The sequence below is a fragment of the Zootoca vivipara genome, chromosome 7 (genome assembly GCF_965207765.1).
Source record: "Zootoca vivipara chromosome 7, rZooViv2.hap1.1, whole genome shotgun sequence".
Taxonomy (NCBI): Eukaryota; Metazoa; Chordata; class Lepidosauria; order Squamata; family Lacertidae; genus Zootoca; species Zootoca vivipara.
This window is the reverse complement of record NC_142590.1, coordinates 45871011-45894399: the sequence shown is the minus strand read 5'-3', so window position 1 is coordinate 45894399 and position 23389 is coordinate 45871011. Positions and strand designations below refer to the sequence as shown.

The window sequence follows — 23389 nt, the reverse complement described above, 5'->3', positions numbered from 1 at the left end:
GACAAGCTGCTTCCCTCTTCACCCCACACCCATTTGCCCCCCTCCACCATCATCACCTCCAGTATTCCTCACTGGGGCTCGTACGCTTGACTGTCTGGTTAAAGAGTTGTGTGAAGTTGAGTGATGACCCAGCTGAGCCATTGGTAACGTCCAACACACCAGCGCAATCAGGTGTGTTCCAGTAGTTGCCGCAGTACGTCCAGGGTAGCACCCGTGTCATTGATGAGAAGAAATAATAGAAGGCGATGCAGATCACAACGTTGTAGTAGATTCCAATGTAGCTGGACACAACCATCATACCATAGCCAACACCTGGAGGGAAAGCAAAGTGTGAGCACAAGTTGCAAGGGGGAGAGCTCTAAGGCATCTAGGAATTGGAGTTTGTAGCCAAATAAAGTATATGGCCTGTGCAAGTATGGACACGCATACACTGAGGCTGTGGATATAAGGCACAGGCAGACAAACTGCAGCACAATTTGTGCCTGGTTTTGCAATATGTTTATTTATTATTTAACGTACCAAGATCTCAGCTTTCTGCCTAGTCAGCACTCAGGCCTGCATGCCTGCCCACACCTTTCACACACTATGCTGCTGCCTGCCCTCCCTGGTTCACTAACAGCAAAGGCACAACTGCAACAAGGCATGTGGGATGCAGGTGGAGGGAGCACACTGGCTACACAGATGCTGCACCACGCCCTGCATGGTCTCATGCACTTACAACAGGTGAGACTAAGCAGGATGAAAAGGAAGTGATATTACATGTGCAGTATTACATGTTCTGAATTTTGCTTTTGAACTAATCCTGCCCAGAGATGCTGACGGTCCACTGCCCCAAAATACTGATTATCTGTTTGTCTTTAAATTGATTTTGCTCCTAGCAACTCCAGTTGAAATGCAAATATTGTATGGATTTGGTTGCCAGTCGCCCTTCAATCAGGCCTTTTACCAACAAAGTAAAGCTGTTGTGCAGGAGCCTGCCTTTCAGGGGGAAATGTGCGCACGAGTCTCTCCCCACACATGGGGAGCAGAGGATGCAGACTGCAAATGTGTTTGTAGCACAATAACCGGACAGAATGTATGCACTGAATGTGCTGCCACTCACCTTTGAACATGGGGCTAATCCTCCAGACACCAAGGCAACCCTGGCTAGCAAACTGTCCGAACGAGAGCTCCATGAAGAAGAGGGGGATCCCGCAGAACACCAACATGATGAAGTAGGGGAACATGAAAGCACCTGGAGACAGAAGAGGAAATGAGCACTGGAGAGGAACCATAGGTCAGGGAAAGAGCACATGCTTTGTAGGCAAAAAGGTCCATCTCCAGCATCTCAATATGGGATGTAATATTCAACTGTTGTACTTACATCCCACTTTTTCCTCGTTTAACCCCCCCCCCCCCGTGGGAGGTAGGTTAGGCTCAGAGGCAGTGATTGGCCTAAGGTCACTCAGGGAGCTTCATGGTCAAGTAGGGATTTGAGCCCTGGTTTCCTCATGTTCTAGTCTGACGCTCTGAACCACGATGTCACACCGAGGAAATACCTTATCTACCTGGCACACTGGGCTAGATTGACAAATAGTCTGACTTAGCACAAGGCAACTTCCTGTGCTTCAAGCCAGTGGAAAAGGAGCTTCAAAACCCTTAAGAAATGCAGAGATTTGCCCCAAGTGTCATATTCTGGGTGGGGAGAAAGCTGCCCAGAGTGTGGCACGGAATACCATTCCTCTCCTGCAGGAGGAGCCCTATACTCACCAGATAGTTGTGTATGAAGCTCCTAAGATACACCTTCATCTGTGAGGACAAAGTTGCATCCCGGAACTAGCAGGACACAGCACTGCTATTCTCACCACACACAAACACACACACCAGTGCTATGCCAGTGCACTGGGTTTAGGCTGGGGGCAGGGAATCACTCCTACCCTGCTAATTGCAACACTGCACACACTCTAGCCCCAGAGAGCGCCAGGGTCAGGACTGTCAGCAAATGCAATGCAGAGTGGGTCCTATCTCCCATGTGCTGCCTGCACCCTTCCCCGGCCAATACTCACCTCCCCCATTGCGATAGCAGAGGTAAGGGAAGCGCCATACGTTGCCAAGCCCAACAGCGTAGCCAACACTCGTGAGAACAAACTCGATCTGGTTGCCCCAGTTGCCACGCTTGAGGTTCTCGTCTCGCTTAGACGTCTCGCCAGGCACAGCACCATTCTGCCAGAAGAGGACAGTCAGTTATTGCAGATAGGGGGTGGGTGGGAATGGCAAGAGGGTGGGCATAGGTAAGTTATCCTGTTCCTTCCTTCTGGGTCTCTCCTATTGTCGGTCCTGTAAGGTCTTCCCACAAAAAGAGGGGCTTTAGAAAGGGCAACAGGCAGGTAACAGGTCATATGGATGGATGGATGGACACACACACACACTTCTGCAACTCTGGATGCTTGCGGTGCTGGTGGTTTAAAGTCACTCCCCTTCCCCAGCTGGAGGGAAAGCAGGCAGGGGGTGGAGAGTTTGATTATGCTAAGGGGGCTGCTACCCCCTGCCTGCCCAGATGAATAGTCCTGGGTCAGGCTGTAGGGAAGCTGGCAGCTGCAGCCCATACAAAGCAGGCATAAGAGGAGTCAGCACAAAGGAGCCTCTGTGCCTGCTCCCTCTGCCTGCCTACTGATGGAGCACAAGAGGCCACAGGAAAGGCAAGCAGATCCCTTTACTCACTGGCAGGGAAGCTAAGCCCATCAGGGCACCAGAAAAGCCACACCAAGCCCCACCTAACCCAGCATACTGCTTCCATCAGTGGCCAGCCCAATTGCTTTGGGAAGCCAACAAGCCGGGAGGGGGGCTTCATGAAGATACCTTTTATTTTGTCCCTGGCACGTGATATTTACAGATTTATCTGAATGAATTATGTCATTACTACATGAATGAACTCTCCATGTGGAGGTTTCATTTAAGCCAGAGGTTTTCAACCTTAAGTCCATGGCTCCCTTGACCAACTACGTTCTTTTTGCGGCACCCCTGTGGGGCTCAGGAGCCCAGTTATGTCACCCCTGGGCTCCCTCATCCACTTGCTTGCTTACTCCAAGGCTGCCTCAGCTCCTGGCAACCAACACCTCCAGGCACCATTTGCCCCAGGAACTTGTAGTCAGGGCTTCAACAAACAGCTATGCAAGCCTTGGGAGGTAGATGTGAGAGGGGATCAGAGGAGGGAGGGAAGGAAAGAGGGACAGGGCCCAGTGTTGCCCGCAGCACCCCTGACCATCATTCAAGGCACTCCTGGGTGCCACGGCACACTGGTTAGAAACCACTGATTTAAGCCATTGTGACCGACTGCTGTTGAGACTTTGCATCCTGTAATTATTTATTGCCCTTTACAAAGCCCTATAAGCCAGTGACCATTACTGTATCCTGTGACAGGGAATGCCCATTGTTAACTATGTTTTGTGTGAAGAAGGAACAGAAATATACTTGTGCTTGTTCCTGGCAATCTCAGGAGGAAAATTGGATCCTCTCTTTGGCTCTCGGTTGCTAATTCAGAATATGCGCACTGAGCGTACAGTCTATGGATGTTTACATGGCATCACTAAATTGCCTTTTTTATAGATGTTAACTCCCTTTTCTACTCACAATAAAAGTGGGGAAATGACTATATCTGACCTTTCAGTACATGTGCATCAGCAAATTTGGGTTGCACAGTTATAACTTGCGTGACAAGCCAACTTCTTCCCTGTAAGACTGGAAACTGGTGGGGAGAATGCACTGGGGGGGGGGAGAGAAACCCTTGCTTTGACGCAATGTCATCTAATCTCCCCAAAAACAATTCCGAACCAATGGTCATTAAATAGCCAATGTTGTCTTGTCTCCCTGCAAACAAATCAGGGTGAATGCTTAGTAAACAGGTCATCTGGAAGGAAGTGCCCACGGAGTGTCTTATCTGTGAGAGGCTCAGGAAGGCTGTTATTGGCTGTAGTAAAAGGACATCGCCAGGAGAGGGAGCCTCAGTCCTCCTTAATCATACAGAGTACTTTAAGATCTGTCAGAGAAAATGAATGATACTAAACCATCTTGGTCCATCATCCTGGAGTCCCCCTTCCAAATGAGTCCAATGCTAGCCCAAGCCTTAGACATGTCCCCAATTTCTCGATCCCCTAAGGAACACAGGCTTATTGCCGCAGCGTTGACAGAGCCACAGTCTGAGCTACCTCTGGAACAGTACAACTTCCAAGTCTGGCTTGAAGCACTCAGCCCCACACAGAAGAAACCCAAGCACCAAATAGGACAGGATGCTGTCATCAAGCGTAGCCGCTTCCCGCAGGACAAAAATTGAGCTTTTGTGCATCTAGCTCCATCCTGGCACCAACAGTTCCCTGTACTGCCCAAGGATAACAATGGCAGCCTTCAGATCAAAGGAACAGGAGATGTGCTGTGTCAACAACAAAGCCTGGCTTCTCTCCCCTTAGAGCGGATGGGGCACATCTGGCCGTGCTCTGGAGCAATATTTCTCTGGCGGCTACTGTACTGCTTGTACCTTGCCCCCTCCTCCTACTGAGAGATGGGACATCACCCGAAGATGCTTCTGGGTTCGGTTCTCCTTCATGAGACTTAAGTGATCATTAGTTCACTTGGCTACGTACTTGAGGGGTAAATCAGAATTTGAAGCTGGGACAGCAATTTGCGAAGACTCTCCTCTTTCAACTGCCACTCGTAAAATTATTAACATCTTATTACGAAAATTTCAGTTATAGAGAAAATAAAGTGATAAAAGAGAAGGGAGAGAGAGAAGTACAAATAAAAAAAGCAAAAAATTAAAACATAATAAGAAAAGACATAGGGTACACTAAATATAATCAGTTACAGTACCATTCATTATTATATAGATATATCAGTACTATTATTGTCTGAGTACATATATGATTATTAATAATCTACTATATTCTGTATAATCTCATTCCAAATGCCAATATATTTCACCTATTATTCATAAGCAATTAAATAAACCATGACAGAGCTGTTTCTTTCCAGTTGAAGGAGTGATCTGTCAATAAGCAAAGACTGGGAGCAAGGTGATGCAGCTGGAGCATCCTAGAATCCCCTGGTTATACGGATGGATGATCAGCCCTGTGCTAGCAGCTTTTGCATTTTGGCTGTTTAAACCAGGGGCAGGAAAATTTGTGCCCCCCCCCCAGACACTGCAGGGCCACGATTCCCACCATCCTCAACCAGGGATGCTGGGGTTTGTAGTTTAGCCACAGGTTTCCCCAACCCTGGGTTTAAACCTCCCCAACCAAATGCTGCATTTGGGTCCAAAGCATTTCCTTTTACAGTATCTTCTGAGAAACTCACATTGGCTCCTGTAGTTTGCACCTCACACCCAGCCAATGATCCCTCCAGTTGCTGGTGTGTTAGGAAGAGGGTGCTTATGAGATAGGTCAGCTTTACTACAGGAAGGGAGAAAAGGGGGTATTGTAAAGAAAAAGTGGGTGTCCTAGGAAAGGAGCACGTGGCCCCTGTGGGCCCTCCTGTTCATGGCTGAGGATCCAGCAGCCTGCCCCTCCCCCGTGTTCCAGGATGAGGATGTTGCTGCCTGAGCCCCACTACTTCTCGGGAGCTCCGAGATGAACAGGCTGCCAGCAGGAGCATTTCGCAGGAGCCTCTCCTGTGGATGCACCTCCTTTGCTTTCCCCCTGGTGCACGCAGCACACTCCACGTAGGCGCACGTGGCTGCCCGCTGATCGCAAACAATTGCTGTGAGCACTCAGCAAATGGAAGCCGTCGTTTCAGCTTTGCCTCCTGCCACTGGGATGGGAGGGGGCTGGCAGCCGGCGAGTTGTGCACCTAACCGTGTCATTCAATTAGAGCCAGCAGCCGCTCTGGCACAGAGCTGCCAAGGAGCCATCTGCTGCGCTAACTGGGGGGACTGGCAGGGTACGGGAGAGCCACGCCTTCTAGAAGTGACCTCTGCTGTGAGCCCTGGCCATGGAAGCCGGAGTGGGGATTGTGGCATCATGGGGACTCGGCGGCAACCTGCAGGATCACCTCCAAGGATCTCCATGCTCTGCAGGGGACAGGGAGACCCTGCACACAACCTGTCTCCAAAGAAAAGACCACACACACAATACATTTATAGCACACACACCCTAAAAGAATCCTGGGAGCTGTAGTTGGTTAAGGGTACTGAGAAGTGTAGCTCTATGAGGGCCAAACTACACTTCCCATTATCCTTAGGGGGGTGTTTTAAAAGTATGGTATGTACACAGCCAAAGGTATACATTTGCCAGTGGCAAGCAGGGAGTAAGACCACATTCTAATGTCCTTATCCCAATCTTTTTCTGTATTCTTCACATCCACCCTTGACATAAGGGAGTCTTGAAGTCATTTCCCCATGATAAGTGGAGTCTTGGAGGGGCAAATGCAAAGAGGGAAAATCAACAAACACTTTGCACATACAGAATGCACCCCAAACATAGTTGCAAGACAAGGGAGTCAGGCCAAGAGACAATCCAGCATCATGGCAATGTTTGACCCAGCAGTTCCAAGCGCTGCTCTTATGGGGGATGTTTGTGTTTTAGGGGCAGAGAATCTGGCCCTTTTGAAGTGACCTTTAACAGATGTTGCCTCTCCTCCACCAATTCTGAAATGAGAAACAGAATATGAGCAGAGCCCCAGAGTGTTCCAAGACTAGCAGTGAGACACATGTATTTATGCATATTTGTCCCAAGGTTTCTCTGCATGCTTGTTTACAGAAAAGTATGTGTGTAACTGTGTATACATGCATCTAGGTATGTGCAAATAACCTTGCAGGGTTTGCTTACAGAGGGATAAGGTTGACGGCCTGAGCATTGCCAGCAACTTTCCCTTGGTGCCTTTTGGCTGAAGGCTAAACCAGCCCTGCCACATGGGGTCTTTAATATGGGTGGCTCTTCTTAACCAAACAGCCTTCTCCCTCCAGATACAGGCAAGCTGTTACTGCATAAATGCAGCTTCCAGAGGGGCAGTTCTGTTAATCTGTTGCAGCAAAACCAACAAAGTGCCTTGTGGCATCTTAAAGACTGGACCAATTTATTATGTCACTAAGTATTATCCTCATTTGGTACTGTATATACACCACACACTCACACTGTGTGTAGCAAAAAGAAGAAGAAAAAGAACAAACAGTGGAGTGGAATGACAATAAAATGCAAAAAGTATATGCAAAGATTGAATTGAACTTAAATGGGGATGGGGAGAGCAGCAGCATTCACAACAGCAGTAACTAGTAAAAATACAACCATCCTAGCATTGTTAATTAGCAAACTGTACTGGGACAGGAACCACTGTGTCTATTTATGCCCAAACGGATACAAGAAAACTTCTTAGTAAGTTCTGATTCAGTCCTTTCATCTGCTGACATCTCTCTTTAACATTTCCATGTTGAAGAGAAGCAGCTTCCAGGTCAGCAGTGGAGTTTGTCGGGAGAATTAAATGTTTGCCTCGCTGGATTCTGATAAAAAGGCAGGTATCTCACCATATCAGACCTGGGCTAGCAGCTCCAGCCCACTTGGATGATGGTGTATGCGTAATTTTATCTCAAAGAGTCCCTACAAAAACAATCTGAGGATATTGGAGCAACAACAGGTTATCCACTCCTGGCTTTAGTGCCAAGTTTCCTATTAAGGTTCTGGGTCTGTACCCACCTGAAGGAAGCTTCTTTCTTTGGCTTTGTAAGACGTGTGACACAATGGACAGCAGAGGCTCCTCAGTGCTTTTCCACTTAGACCAATAGGCCTTTCACCAGGGCACAGCAGGGAATCTGGGGCAGAGAGAGGAAGTGCTAGCACCCCCTCCCTTTCTCTCACCCGCGGAAGCAGGGAGTCCAGATGCTGTAAATCAAGCAACGAGTGCGTTCCCAGCTCCCCTCCCGCTCTGCCCCCCATTCCTTCTGCATTGATCGAGTCCTTGCCGGGCGCTTGCGGCCATTCATGTTCCCTGAGCATGGGCTCGGGACGAGATGTTCAGGCGGCAGCCACATGTGACCGCGTGGCACGTTCGCTGCCGCAGTTAACGGGGTTGCCAGCCTGTCTACACAGCACTTTGCAAGGAATTAGATACACAGCCTGGTAGCCTTCCCCATAAGGAGTCGTAACGGAGTGGTAGCTGTGTCAGGCTGTTGCAGGAAAAACAGCAAGAATATTGCGGTATCTCAAAGACCTGTGGAATAGAGTCCACTTTATCAGATGCATGAAGCGTTGCTGTGGGGGGTCTCTCTCTGAGTGCATGCATGTATATCAGCTGTGTCTGCATGCCACAATAATGCTGTTGGAAGTGGAGTTCTGATTTGTATCCATGAAATAAACCCAAAATGTAAAGCCAAGAACAAAAGTTGACTACTGTTCACAACTGCCCGGAAATAAATATACCACAAATACGTTGACTACACTAAAGCTTTGTCAAATCGGTGCACAAATCGGTGTGTATGGCCAACACACAAATCCTCTCACTAATAATTAGTAAACTAATTAACAATGTGGTAAGATGAGCTACGTATTGTTGCTTGATTCTGGCACAGGTGAGAGAACTGAACTTTTCATAAATTACAGTTCAGCAGTTTCATGCTGGAAGTCTCCCTCTGAAGTTCCTTTGCTCAAGAAGGTCAGTAACAGTGATCTGGGTGGTTGAAGTGTTCTCCTCCTCCCAGTGGTTTCTGAATAGGGTGGCAGTTTATGATGTTCTAGTACTGTAGCATGAAGCTCCAGGGTATCACACAACACAACTGCCTCTATCCTTTATATTCTAATTGTACTAGCTTGACATTAAAGAATGACTCTACACCATCAGGCTGTGAAGGAAAAGGGTCATAGTTTGTCCTACCAGTTCAGCTGTCCTAGCTGGTACAGAGTTTTCCATAGCCAAAGGAGCAGCATCTCAAGAGTAAGGGCAGCACTATAGTTGGCTGCAGGTCAGATCCTCCATGGCTGACTTCTTAAAGCATGCTGCTCACTCTGAGTAGCCTAATCCAACTTGAATTGCAAAGCAAGCGCTAATGAGGCTTCTGTTCTGCTTAATTAATGGGAGCTCAGTTCACTCTGGCCACGTGGTGGTCTGTTGGGCAGAGAACTCTCAACAGGAGCTCAAAGAGAAGGCTGGAGTGGAACTCATGGAAGTAGCCCATTGACTTGGGCAACTCCCAGCATACACTGCTGCTTCTTAGCCTGTTAGAATCAAGCCACTCTTTGCAAACTTTGGACCAGTTCATTTCACCTCCCTGAGGAGGAAATGCAGGGAATTGGTCTTCCATTGCTTCTGCTACTACTTCTTAGTGAGTACCAAGGCTAATCCTCTGTTACCATTGCCTTTCTGTCAGCTACTGGAAGAAACTACCAACCCTGCCATTTTTGGGCAGCCAAGACAAGCAGTGGCTATAGCAGGGCAGGAATGGGCCACACATTCCCTTATTAGAGGAAGACATGTGAATTGGCTCCCACAGTGGGTCAGAAATTAAATCAGTTGACTTTTCATAAAGGAAAACTGTCTTGCCAAGAAAACAGGTATTTGGCGTGTCTGCCCAAATCACATATTGGTGGCAGCAATTTTACCTGTCCCATACAGACAGAATGTTTCACTGTTTTGGAAGATTTATAATGATATCCTCCAAGAACAAGGGCTGATTTAAATCAGTGCTTTAAATAAAGTTTCCAGCTTTCTAATTCTTGTATTTACTCAGCAAGTATATATACTAAACAGATGAAAGTCAATGAAATTCTATGTATTTTATACTAAATTCTGCCTCAGCTTTATACTACCTAGGAGCATATATGGTTATGCAGCTTTCAATTGTGAAGTTAATGATTCTGTCTGGCATTCTTTCTATACATATGTGTAAAGTCACTTGCTTGAATACTTTTATACAGAACTTTCCAGAAACAAGGGCTGGTAGTTACTGTATAGAAGAGCACTGTTTCTCCCTGGTTATTTTATTTTGTTTTTTAACATTATTTTGTTTCCCCCCCATTTTGCCAGCAGGACTCCCCTGTAACAGGCTCTCATCACATTGCCAGGGCATGCAGCAGTACAGCCTGCTCACACATTCCCATCCAAGGCCTGCCAAGCCTCCTCAGGAAGCATCCAGCAGCTCATTCATCCTCAAGATCCAAGGGGATAAGAACCTCCTGGGTGGGGGGTAGGAGAAGAACCATTAATGGGACCCTGGGGAAGAATGAGTTGCTGGGGTATTCCTAGGGGCAGCAAGAGGTTAACCCAATAAGGGAAGGAACAGCTATACCAGCTTCTAGGGGGAAAGCTCCACACACCTTTCTATACTTGTGGAGGAGGATTCCATTTGCTGGCTTGGATCAGATGTAAGAAAGTGAATCATAAATTAAAAAATAGCAACAACAACAAAACAACCCTGGTCCAACAAAAAGAATAAGCTATGAGAACACAGACTCCTGCCTATTCCCTTTTCTCTTCCTTAATTCAACATTTCCTTGTTTCCTGAATGAGTTTCCAACAATATATGAACTAGGAAATGATCATTTGAGTGATCCCTGTCAAGTAGGATAACAAACCATGGGCTGCTATCCTGGTTTGTAGGGATCATTCAAACCACAGGTTCTTAGTTTGGACATCATGCTTTGGATGCCACCAATTTAATAACTTAAGTAGTACTGAATTAAAGTCCATGAGTGGGAGGTGGGGAAGAATGAAGAGAAGAAGAAAAGTGGAAGCATTCAGACACATGACTGATTCTTGTTCCAACAAATGATGATTTCTTGGGCCCAGATTTTTACATTTGAATTGAACCACTGTCTTCTAAATGATATTGCATGGTCCACCTGGTTGGTGTGCCGTGTCCCCTCCATCAAATCGACACGAAAGGCACTTTGGTACTATGAGTGTGGTCACTCGACAGATCCTAGGATGCATGTATGAATGCATGCCTGATTTTGCACATATTTTCCTATGCTTTTCTTTACAACCATGAAGGTGTGTGTGTGAGAGAGAGAGAAATCATGAAAAGCACAGTATTACAATATCTGAACAAGACCAAATTCTCAGAAAGCAGAGTTCTGTCTGTGAATGTGTATCAGGCACACAAATCTGCCTATCACAGACCATCAAAAGGCCCTTGTTAATATTAGGAGGAAGAAAAATTACTAGACCCATGCATATGTGCACACAAGCACACACAAACCCCACCAACCCAAATACCACTGCTGGAATCTCAAAGCAAAACAGCAATCCCCGCTCTCAGAGAAATGCTGGCTTTTAAGATGACCTAGCAGTGAAATACAGTCATACCTCGGTTTAAGTACGCTTTGGTTTGAGTACTTTCAGTTTAAGTACAGACTTCCGGAACCAATTACACTCATACTTCGGGTTAAGTACGCTTCAGGTTGAGTACTCTGCGGACCCGTCTGGAACGGATTAATGGGAAAGTTCGCTTCAGGTTAAGTACGCTTTAGGTTAAGTACAGACTTCCGGAACCAATTGTGTACTTAAAGCGAGGTACCACTGTATATATATGGACATGCATGTGGGAGAAAAATGAAAAGTCTAAAACAAGCTGGTAGGCAGACACACACACACTTTCATTATCAGTTTATGATTCCAAGCTTCTGTTCTGACTCCGTACTTGGCAGTTCTAGAGTGGTATCTGTCTTAGTCTATTTGCAACAATAACAAAAGGGTCTTGTGGCATCTTAAAGGACAACAAATTAATAAAGAGAATTACAGCATAAACGTTTGTGGACTACAATTGATTTCATCAAGTGCATAAAGTTGCAGGTATATCTTCACATGGTTATTGGGGGGGGCAGGGGGAGGTGGTTTGAAGAATTGCAAATGCTGATGCTGGAGGTAGTAAATAAATTGTGTAATTAACAGTGGTAATTTACAAAGCAGTTGTTGCTGATAACACAGAAACCCTGACATTTGTAAACTAGGTAGCACGCAGAGTGTAATAAACAAATAAACATTGTCCCAAATTTCCAATTCAGTCAACAAATAATAGCACTGAACCTCTTGATGAATTCAGTGGTTTTACACTGCAATTTCTCTTTAAAGCTCTGTGATGTCCTTGGTTTCAGTATGCATGCACTGGGGCCTCCTGTACTGACATGGTACAGCTATTTCATCACACTATATTGGTGTAAGTTGCCTTTGTGCAGGTACTATAAATGTATCACCAAGTTCACCTTAACTGCTAGACAATCGTGCTGAAAGCTACCAAGTTTTTGGTCTGCTGTGGAAGCACAGGTTTCTACCAAATTCTACCTCTGGCAGAATTGTGAGCACTCCTTAAATGCTGTTTGTTAGGTCTGGATTTCCGCCCCACACATAGACAGTGCACCAGGAGTGGGTGCAAACAGTCACCATTCTCCAGACATTTAGCTTGCCTCTCTCCCATTACTGAAATGTTGTGGTTACTTGAGGGGGGGGGGAATGCATTTTTAAATGTTCACCTCCCCAGGAAGGCTCTTCATCCCTGGTGTGCTCCTGGATATAGTTTCTTCCTGGTGCTGCCACTATCCCCGTATGAGTGTGGTACTATACCTTTCCTCACTATTTGTGACTATTGCGGTAATACCAATGCCTCAATGGACAAAAGCAAATGCTGCAAATGTTTTCCTATTCAGCCAGAGCAATGTTGGAACTGATCCTGAGCAATAGTTTGAGGTGGCAGAACTAGGGGAGCCATTTACCCCGAATCCCCTGGATGCCATTAACCTGCTTCTCTCTCTTCTTGCTCTAACAAACACAAAAGGGGAAAGTACTACAAACTTCAATTTTCCTACCTGCACCCATCAAGTCAGGACTCATTCACACTTCCACATGCCCTGCTGCTTGCGCTCGAGGAAACCCAATCTTTACTGCTGAATTGGAGCAAACATCAGTTGGGTTTTTGTCCAGATTGACATTTGCTCTGATTTAGCACTAAACAGCAGGTTTTCAGGAAGTTGTGGGGCACAGGCAAAACCACTCAGACCCATGTTTTCCAGGCACGGGACAAGCGGACGTGCGGAAGTGTAGACAAGCCTTCAGTTGCATAGCAAATGTGGTACAAATACATACTGAATTTGACCCAAGTGATGACACAGATCAGAGAGTCACCCATAGTTTCTCCCAGAGACACAGCAGGATTTCATAGGCATGAGAAGGGGAAGGAAGTTCTTATACCACCTCATGCTCATCCATCAGGACTCCCTGGCAAGAGCTACCTTTCTTATGCTAATTCACCTGTTGGCTCAACTGGTGGGCCTCATGGCTGAGCTTGTAAGGCCACTGGGCTGCTTCCAGAAGGAGGTTTCAATCAGGCATCAGGATTTATGCTAGAGAAGCTCCTGTCAGCTGCACAGCCCCTTCCGGCAAGTGGTTCCCAAGGGACATGCTGCCCTTGCGGTGGTGAAGGAAGAGAAGCAGGTCTGGGCTAGAAGCCAGGTGGCAAGGAAGGCTTAGCGAGGAGCCAAGGGAAATCCCTCTTTTGATCCCAGCTCACTCATTGCTTGAGTCAACTGGAGCCTCACCTGACCCCCACTCATTACCCCACAAAGCCTCCCACTCTGGGGCAGTGCAGGCAAGAAGACAACTAGCTGCTCAGCTTATATCAACAACAAGAAGCCTACAGCATTCTGGATTCAAACTGTTCACAACATGATGCCCTCAGTACCAAAGGGAACATGAAAGATCATTTTGGAATAGAGATTGGGTACAGAATGTTCATCTTAGGCTAGGAGCTGCACAATATGTGTGTTTCTAAATATTCTAGTGAAAGTCAAGAGGAAAAGAGAAAGCAGCAGATATCACCAGAAAAGCTTTCCCCAATTTCCTCAGCCTTGCTGGTCAAAGGGCTCCCATGATCACCTTCACATATTGCACCTTTATTGCACTGAATCAGTGGTGTACTCAATATACAATGGTACAGAGGAGAGATGACCTTTCTTAACTTATTGAGGGTTCTATGCTTCAGTCTGAAGCCCAAACAGTTTTTAGTAAAAGTCACACGGGGCACCCAGCAGAGGTGCTGCTACCTAGGTGTGTTCTGAAGGCATAGGAGGTCACCACTTGGCTGATGCTAAACAGGTTTGTGGCTGGATTGCCTGAGAACTACATGCATGCCTCCTTGGATCCCATGATAGAAGGATGGATGGATATAAGTGTAATAAAATAAAATAAAGTAACATAATAGATGCTATTCACACAATATGTGAAAGTATCTTTAATTGGAGGGAGATGCCTGAATCAGGAGGAGATGTTGAAAGAGTGGATTATTATGCCAGTGAGAAGTTAACATTAAGAATAGTGAATCCAAGCATCAAATTAAATAGTATTCAGTGTTTGATGGACAGGGTTGATCTTTTCTTTTCTTTGCCTTCTTTTGCTACAACCTTTAGACTACATTCACTATCATTCTATAGATTTTCTCCTTCTCCAACACATATCAAGTGTGAGCACTCTGTGTGTGTGTGTATGTGTGTGTGTGTGTGTGTGTGTGTGTGTGTGTGTGTGGTGTTTCTCATTTCATTTGCCCCCAAACCTGAATCCTTTTGGCGCAGGGAGCAGCACTTCCAAAATGGTGCCAAGCAATGAATTGCAGGGATGGAAGAGACAAGCTGCTTTCCTAGGAGGGATGTTTTCTCCGCCTCATCCTTCTCAGGAATTGCTATAGGGTGGTGGCACTTTGGAAAAAAGATTACATAGATCAATCAGCCTTCCTCAGCCTGCTATCCTCCAGATGTGTGGGACTATAACTCCCATAAGCCTCAGCCAGAATGGTCCATGGTCAGGAGAGTGGGCATAATTGTCTACAGTACTAACATCCAGAGGGCCACAGAATGGGGAAGATTGTCCTAGAATGGATGACTAAAACAAACTTGCTTGCCATGTACATCCTTGGTGCCACCTTGGAGGCACTTTTCCACCCGCCAGTTCAGGGGCTAGAGCTATTAAAGTTAGGGTCCAGGGGCAGCTTATTTTGGAGAAAATCTGTCTCCCCTAAATTGCTCTACAAATTCACTCCCTGTGAGGGGGCTTTCAGCTTGCCTCAAGATTGATTCTTGTCACTCTGGTGCTTCTCTGTAAGCTTACCTATTCTATAGATTTCCTCCATAAATTATTTGCTTATATTACCACCCTCTTAATTCAAAATACTGTATGGTTTAATGGATGTTGAACTAAAGGGAGCCAGTTGAATGGGCAGAGGCAGCAAATCAAAGGCTTGTGTCAAAATTAGCACTGTCCAGCATGCCAAGAATAGCCAAAACAGGTAGAAAAGAATAAGGAACTGAGGTTGTGCATCCAAAAATAAGAGTTATGCCACCACAAGTTCTATATACACACACAGCTCTACAAGGTGACATTGAATTGCATTTGGCCCAGTGCAATTCAAACATAGATTTGAGCTGGGAGCAGGATGAATTCATTATGCAACCCATGACCCCCAAAGCAGCTACAGAACCACCTGTATAATCTGTAGCAAGTTCATCAAATCAGAAATCTCACTTTGGATAAACCTTTGAAAGTAAATGTTGCTCCACACTGCAAAAGCAGTCACCAATTGTGATGTCCCTCCCTCCCTTCATGTACTGATGAGCAAACTTCTTTTTAATCACGGAAATTATTTGTCTGCTTCACTGACTATAACAACGGTTTGGACTCCATCTGGCACCCAGGCTGAACCTTAAATTGCTACAGAAAGCAACTGAGGGTAAAACATATGACCTGATTAAATCTATGCATCAACCCATCAAATGCAGGATAAAAATAAATAGGCAAACTGAGGTTTTAAAAGAGGCATAAAGGAGTGAGCCGGGGACGCAGCACTCAACTCTCCTCACTCCAACCTATCCACAAGCTGCAACCACAATCCATCTGGCCTAAGACTTCCTTTAAATGGGATAGACCAGCTTTGGTAGCCATCACTTTCAGTGTGACAGCAGGGAAAGCGACTGCAGTATTGGAGCCCCACAAGTCAGGTTGGAAGGTACCCGGTAACATGCACTGTGACCATCCAGGGATTCTGGGTGGGTGGGATTAACTTAGTCAAGGTTTAGCCCACGTACAGGCAATTTGTGGCTGTCCATATGATGGACTACAACTCCCATCAACCCCAGACAACGTGTCCAATGGTCAGGGATGAGTTGCAGTGCAGCAATTATTTGGAGGGCCCAGTGTCAGACCTTAATTTTTAGGGCCCTGAAGCTTGAATGGTTATGGGAGCCCCTTTGCAACCAGCAATTAGGTCTGGATAACCACTGTTATCTTCTTCAGTTGGGTTGTTTACAATCTTTACAACATCTTTTTTTTTAACAACATCCTTGCTACTGACTCTCAAAACTCTGAGAAATATATACAAAAACAAATAATCAATTTTAGCCATGTGACTCAAATTGAGTCTACTAGACCCATTTTTTTTAAAAGCAAAGTGAATGAAAGTCGCTTCCGGGGCCCCTCTGGAATTAGGGGCCCTGAAGTTTAAACTTCATTAGTTTCGTAGCAGAGCCACTCCTGGGTTCCCCATCCCTGGTTTAGGCTCTTGCCTTCGGAAGGGTGCAGTCAAGACTGATTCACATAAAAATAGCAATGGAAACTCAAAAGTCTTTGCCGAAGGGGAGAGGAGGGAGTATCCTAATCACGATGGCTCTGGTTGTGATGCAAGCAATACATTTGCTTGCAGGTGTTGAGATTTGGTGAAGTTGGTGTTCCGTTTTTTTAGAGACAGTTCCTAGATATCATTCCTAAAAAGGTGAAACCTGTTCTGAGGTCCTATGAGAAAAATCCAGTAACAGGTCCCACCCCCAATAATCTTAATTAATGAGTTGATTTATCTTTTGTACTTGTAGTCATTCTGATACTTCATTTAAAGTTTCATGGTATATTTCTTGGTACATCCAAAACTATGGGAACTGAACGTGATTTTCATTTTTTAAAGTCATTCTTGCTGGCTGTGGGACTTCTTTTAGAAGTGCAAAAATGATGTGTTCCCCTTACAAATTTCAGGTACTTACAAATTGCAGCTGGCTTCCAGTATTTGAAGTTTCTTGCTAGTATTGATATCTCTTGTGAAAATGTGAAAATGATAGTATAACCAAATCAGTATTAATACATTCTTTAAAAGGTTCAATTTCCTCTCCTTTAAATTTACTGCTGACAAATCACCAAAAATATGACTATTCAACCTATACTATACTTTGCGTTGAAAGCCATGCATATAAATGTATTGTTTGCTTGTGGCTGATGCAAGACATTTTGCTGCCTGAGGCAAAGGGCAAAATGGCATCTCACCATTCCATGTACAGAAGCCAATTAGACTAGCATTTAAATCTTATTTCAATACTAGGAATGGTATAGTGTCCACCATACCTGAGGGCAGCAGACTAGTTCTGTGGTTGCAGGACAAGTCACAAGGCACATGCAGCATTGACCTCAACAAAATGGTATGGTCCGGGAACTCACCAGGAGGAATATCCAAGGGGCTGCTGTCATTGCACCCCAGCACCTGGTAACTGAGACAGTCACATCACTCTGTCTAATGGTAGGGTCGGCCTTGTTGACGCCTTTTCTTCTTGCATTTAGTTGTTTTCACTTTTAAAAAGTTACTGAGAGCATGGATCCGGCAATCTGTTTCAAGAATGCCTCTGTTCAAAGGCGCAGATAAATTCCTTGTCCAAACCCCTGACCACAGACACTGTCCCAGCACAGCAATCAGTGCTTCAGTGTTTGAAGCTTCCCCTTTACTCCACACAGAGCATCAAAAGCTCTGGACAGGTGTTACTAAGAAAAGTGAGGGAAAACTTCTTGGCTCCATGGGCCAGATCCTTAGCAGGATCTGATCTAGCCTCACAGGCCAAATTTGACAGGTGGGTGAGGCTTCCCATCTGTCAATCACCTGACTGCACAAGGGATTCGGTGCTTTGAAGTCTCAAAGCTATGACTTCAAAGCACCACATGCAGCCAATCCAGCAGGCTTCCGATCCACAAATTGGTGGTGGGCAAGCCTGTTTTCCCTTGATAATTCACAACAAGGAGTGCACTTAAAGATTCCTGATTATGCATTGGCAGCTGCATCTTACCTGCCCCGCACCTAACATCATATATGACATCAGGTGTGGGGCAGCTGGGGTGGCTGGCCCTACTTGAACCTCTGGTGAGCCAAGTTTGGTCCGTGGGCCAGAGGTTCCCCAACCCTGTGCTAAAGCGAGCAGGATGTGGAGTTACCAATAGCTACACGGCCTTTACAGCCCCTCATGCAGTCAATGCTGTTCTCTGGCTCTCTCTAGAGGCCACGGGGAAACACAGCAGCTCCCCACACCTCCAGCAGGCAAATGTAATTATTTATTATTATTATTATTATTTGTTATTTATACCCTGCCCATCTGGCTGGGTTTCCCCTGCCACTCTGGGTGGCTTCCAACAAATATCAAAATACATTAAAATATCACAGATTAAAAACTTCCCTAAACAGGGCTGCCTTTAGGTGTTTTCTAAATGTCAGTAGTTGTTTATCTCCTTGACCTCCAATGGGAGGGCGTTCCACAGGGCAGGCGCCACTACCGAAAAGGCCCTCTGCTTGGTTCCTTGTAGCTTTGCTTCTTGCAGTGAGGGAACCGCCAGAAGGCCCTCGGCGCTGGATCTCAGTGTCCGGGCTGAACGATGGGGGTGGAGATGCTCCTTCAGGTATACTGGGCCGTGGCTGTTTAGGGCTTTAAAGGTCAGCACCAACACTTTGAATTGTGTATATAAGCTGTGAGGTTACAATGGTGACCCCAAAGGTGTAGGCCTGAGCAGTGCTGGAAAGCATTTCCTGCTACTGCACAACACACACAGTAAGATGATGGAAGGGAGCACTACAAGAAAGCAAGAGCTAGAGCCCTCAAGAAGAAAAAGGCCACCTTACTGAAAGGTGGGGGATAATGCACATGTGCAGCCACGAAAGTTTATTCACTCACACCTACAACACACCAACCTTTAATGCAGACTTTCTGGCTTCATAAAGCGGATGGAACGGCAGCCAAGCAGCAGCCCACCCCCTCCGCTCTCCTGTATGTTTATGGCCTGGAGCCCCCAAACTGTTTTATGCCTCCCCACCCTCATGAGAAACAGCCTGGCAGTGATGCCTGAGCCACATTGAGCCTGGCAATTCCTCACCTCTTTGCGCTGTCTCCCCGGGAGCCAGCACAAAGAGGCTTTGAGAGAGGGTGGTTACTAGCTTTCATTGAGTCTCCGGCATTAACTTCTCCCCTTTACCCCCTTTTCTAACTTGCTGTGGCAGCCGCAGCAACAGGACCCCCTCACTTCTTTGTGGAACACGAACGAACGAACACACACACACACACACACACACACACCCAAATCCTTCCTCCCCCATTGGAAAATGGCTCCCTCCCCTCCCCCTCACTTTAGGGCTTTAGGGAAGATTCCCCACTGACCTGCTCTTGGGGGCAGGGAACCCCTTGGCTGCTCATTCCCGGTATCCTGGGGCGTTGCTAGAGCTGTGGCTGTTTGCTGCCTCCTTCACATCCAGCCCCGCTGCTACTGGGGCGATAATGTGCTTGCCTCTCCCTCATGAACTTGGCATTACTCTCAGCTCAGTTCTCCCAGCACCATGCTGCCCCCGCCTGCCCAGTGCCCAGCACCGCGCTGCCCAGCACCCGCCAACATTCCATACCCAGCCACATGGCTCTCCTCTACTGCTGCAATCTCTCCCCCTCTCTCTCACACACACAGAGGAACCCACACTCCCAGAAGGACCTAGGACTACCCATTTCCTCTGCTATTAAGGCTGCATACACACCACACATTTAAAACACATCACTACACCCCACCACCACCAAATCCTGGGAACCATAGTTTATCCATTCACAGAGCTGTGATTCCCAGCACCCTCAATGAGTTACTTTTAATGTGCTTTAAATGTATGGCCTGCATGCAGCCTAGTCTCCACTCTCGTGGACAAAAGGTGGCTCCTCCCAACAAGTGATAACCTACACAGGGAAAGCTCATCATGTTATCTGGGAGATCTGCGGTCAGATCTACCAGTGCTTTGGTTTTCATTTAAGTTTGGATTAGGGCAGAACTGCTGTGAGAGGCAGCATGCAACCCCTCTCGCTCAAAGCATTTCCCCTGATCTAAATCACCCTTAGGCTATTTGCCCTGCTGCAGAAAGTGTATTTGGTAAATGATGAACAAACATGAATGAGGTAAAGACTCAGAGGGAACGAAAAAAGAGTGTGGAATCCCAGCAAATTCCACATGCTTTCAGGCTACAAACAAAAGAAGCTGGAGGGTGCAAGGCAGTGTCAGGATATATTTGGCCAGCATGACTAAACCAAGCAAAATGAGCCCATTTCCATTTGCTTTCCAAGGGTCCTATGTGGAATTGCTCTTGAGAGGCACAGATGCACTTCATCTTCCAATTGTGGCTCATTCCTTCCCAGCATTCAGTATTCAGATCCCACTGAACCAGGACCTAGGAAGCTGACATATACCAAAGCCAGGCCATTGGTCTATCTATGGCCTGCATAGTGTCTACACTCAACTAGCAGCAACTCTTTAAGGTTTCAGCCAGAACACTTTTCCATCTCTACCTGGAGATGCTGGGGACTGAACTGGGTACCTTTTCTATGCAAATGGTTCCCATATAACGCTTCTCATTATATCCACTTGTCTGCAGAGCCAGCAGTCTCAGGGCTATAAGCATCTTCAGCTAGAGATGCAGCAAACAGCTCCAGGGCAGGGATCTGGCTTATCTGAGTCTTGCATGCACAGCAACATGGAAAGCTGCCGTACATCATCTGGATAGCTCAGTTGTTAGAGCATGGTGCTGATACTGCCAAGGTTGCAGGTTTGATCCCTGTTTGGGACAGCTGCATATTCCTGCATTGCAGGGGGCTTGACTACAGGACCCTTGGACGGTTAAGTCCAGTCAAAGGTGACTATGGCTCATCTTGCTTTCAGGCCGAGGGAGCCGGCGTTGGTTTTCCAGGTCATGTGGCCAGCATGACTAAACTGCTTCTGGAGCAATGAAACACAGTGACACAAGCCAGAGCGCATGGAAACACCATTTACCTTACTGCTGCAGCAGTACCTATTTATCAACTTGCGTTGATCCTTAGGGTCCTTTGCAACTCTACAATTCTATTATCAAGTCAGACCATGGGGTCCACCTAGATCCCCCCTCCTGCCTTCCCCAGGGATTGAACCTGTGACCTTCTGCATGCAAAGCAAATTTTCTACCACTGAGCTACAGCTCCTCCCCAACATCCCCAACTCTGACATGCAAATAACCCCCCCCCCGGACTTCCCAATTCCATTTGGAAATGGAGAGAACTCTGGGATGCAGGTCTGAAGGTGCATGTGGGGCCTCTTGCTCCGCTTTGCATCCAATAGTGGCACAGCCCTTCCCCATTTGCCCAGCAGGCACTCAGTGTGGTGAAAGAGCCAGCTCAGCCTGACCTGGCCTAATGAGGCCTCATTAGCAGCATCCAGCTGTTGGCTGCCCCTCCCTTTCAATTAGCTAGCACTAGAAGGGGGGGAGATGGGCTCAGACCCCACAGTGCTTGGGCAAGCAGCCGGGCGCCAAGAGGGAAAGGCAGCCAGGAAGGGCTTAGGTTTTTCTTACCGCACTCCTGCGGTGGGGGAGACTCCACCCGCTTCTGCCCCCCCCCCCGGCCACAGGCAGCCCCTCCCAAGCCCAGTGCGGGCTCAGAGCCTGTGCTTTCAGCCTGGCCTGACTCCTTGGAGGCAGTAATACCTGGCACAGGATTCCAGTCTTGCTGGAGTCTGCAGAGGCAGGCATCCTGGGCCCAAACAGATTTCATAACAACTCATTCACAGTGCTCACATACAGTACTCCTTGCTGAGCTATTTAAGTCTTGGCTTGGCACACACCCCTGGCCTTATAGGGACTTCTGCCTGCACCCACCTGTTGTAGGGCATCCCAAAAAGCCCAGCCAGTCACAGAGCTGAGAAGAAGCCAGAGCTCTCTCTCTGTGTGTGTGTAGCCGGGCTTGAGTCTAGTTCTTGGCATGACACTGTAGGTCCTGCCCCACAGCCATCTTAGCCCTCTGAGGTCAATGGCAAGTGTATGGAGCCACTTGCCCCTCTGCAGGGGCCTGTATATAACACCACAGTCTGCTTAGGATACAGCTATCTAGCACTGGGCCTGGACTGGTGTCGAAGGCTTGATTGTGAGAGCCAAGGTGCCTCTTTCTCCTTGCCGCTCTTGGATGTGTGCGTCTGTGTTCTTGGCCAGGTAGCTCTGCCACTCAGAGAATACTGAGAACTATGACAAGACGGTAGGTTTGAGGTCACAGGTGAAAAAAGATCAGTGCTGGGGCAGGCCTATGAAGCCTGCCTGTCTGGGGGTGGGGCCACTCTCGGCAAGGCTGCCCCTAAAAGGGGCACAACACCAAAGCAGGCAACAGCAAAGGCGAGTTATCCCTTTGGTGGCAGCAATGTAGGGGTGGAACGAGGGTGTGAGCAGCCCCTTTGTGTTAAAGTTATTGTTTTCACGGGGATGTGGTTTTAACTTGGATGGGAGCTGTTTTATTGGGAGGGTGGGGTTGTTTTAAAATGTTTTAAATGTTATATGTTAATTTGGATTTTTCTGTTTGTCTTTGTGGGTGGGCAGGAGCATTGTTTAGGGGCTTTTGTTGGGGAGTATATTGTTTACTAGTGTCTATACATCACAATTGTTTATTGTTTTGATTATTTTTATCCTGTATCTTGTGCTTTATTTTTCTTACGAATTTTTTGCTTTGTATATTGTAACTTTGTGTTGTGAACTGCCCTGAGACCTACAGGTATAGGGCAGTGTGCAAATTTAAATAAATGGAAACCCTTAGGCAGGCGTATTGCTGGAGACATGGGTTCATGACATAAATTTGCATTCAATCTCCATATGCTAACTTAAATGTATAGATACCGTATTTATGGGAAACTAAGGTAGCGGGTGACTAAGGTAGTGGGTTCACCAGTAGTGAACTCTGCAGTGTGCCCAGCTGTCCTATATGCAAACTTGCTTTTAAAAAGTCCCCCCCCCGCACCCCCCAAAGAGGCAAAGGAGTAGGAGAGCCAGAGCCCATTGCAAAAAACCTGGGGTTCATCAATACCCCTTCCTGCAGGTTCTCCTTCAAGTAGAGAAGGGCTATAGCATAGTGGCAAAGCCAATGCTTTGCATGCTGACAGTCCCAGGTTCGATTCCTGGCCTCTCCAGGCAAGGCAAAGAAAGATCTCTGTCTGAAACCCTAGAGAACCTCTGCCAATCCTTGTTGACTGAGCTAGATGGACTGACCTGGTGTAAAACACTTTCCTATATGTGAGTCTGGGTTTTGCTCAGAGTAGACACTGAGTAAAACTAGCTATCACTAATTGCCTTGTACCGTTCCACTCCTCACTGAGACCTTCTGACTTTGTATCACAGTGGTATTAG

General features: G+C 46.8%; 1 protein-coding gene across 3 annotated transcripts in view; it reads right to left on the bottom strand.

The window, feature by feature from the left end:
- SLC6A9 (solute carrier family 6 member 9) overlaps positions 1 to 23389 on the bottom strand; it is a 56424-nt gene that overhangs the window by 8810 nt on the left and 24225 nt on the right. For all 3 annotated transcript variants that reach the window (XM_088674100.1, XM_035124186.3, XM_060276961.2), the window contains 3 exons: positions 2046 to 2202; positions 1103 to 1234; positions 57 to 312 (listed from right to left, as the gene is read on the bottom strand). In XM_088674100.1, the coding sequence (XP_088530226.1) occupies positions 57 to 312; positions 1103 to 1234; positions 2046 to 2202 (545 nt within the window). The remainder of the gene's footprint in view (positions 1 to 56; positions 313 to 1102; positions 1235 to 2045; positions 2203 to 23389) is intronic.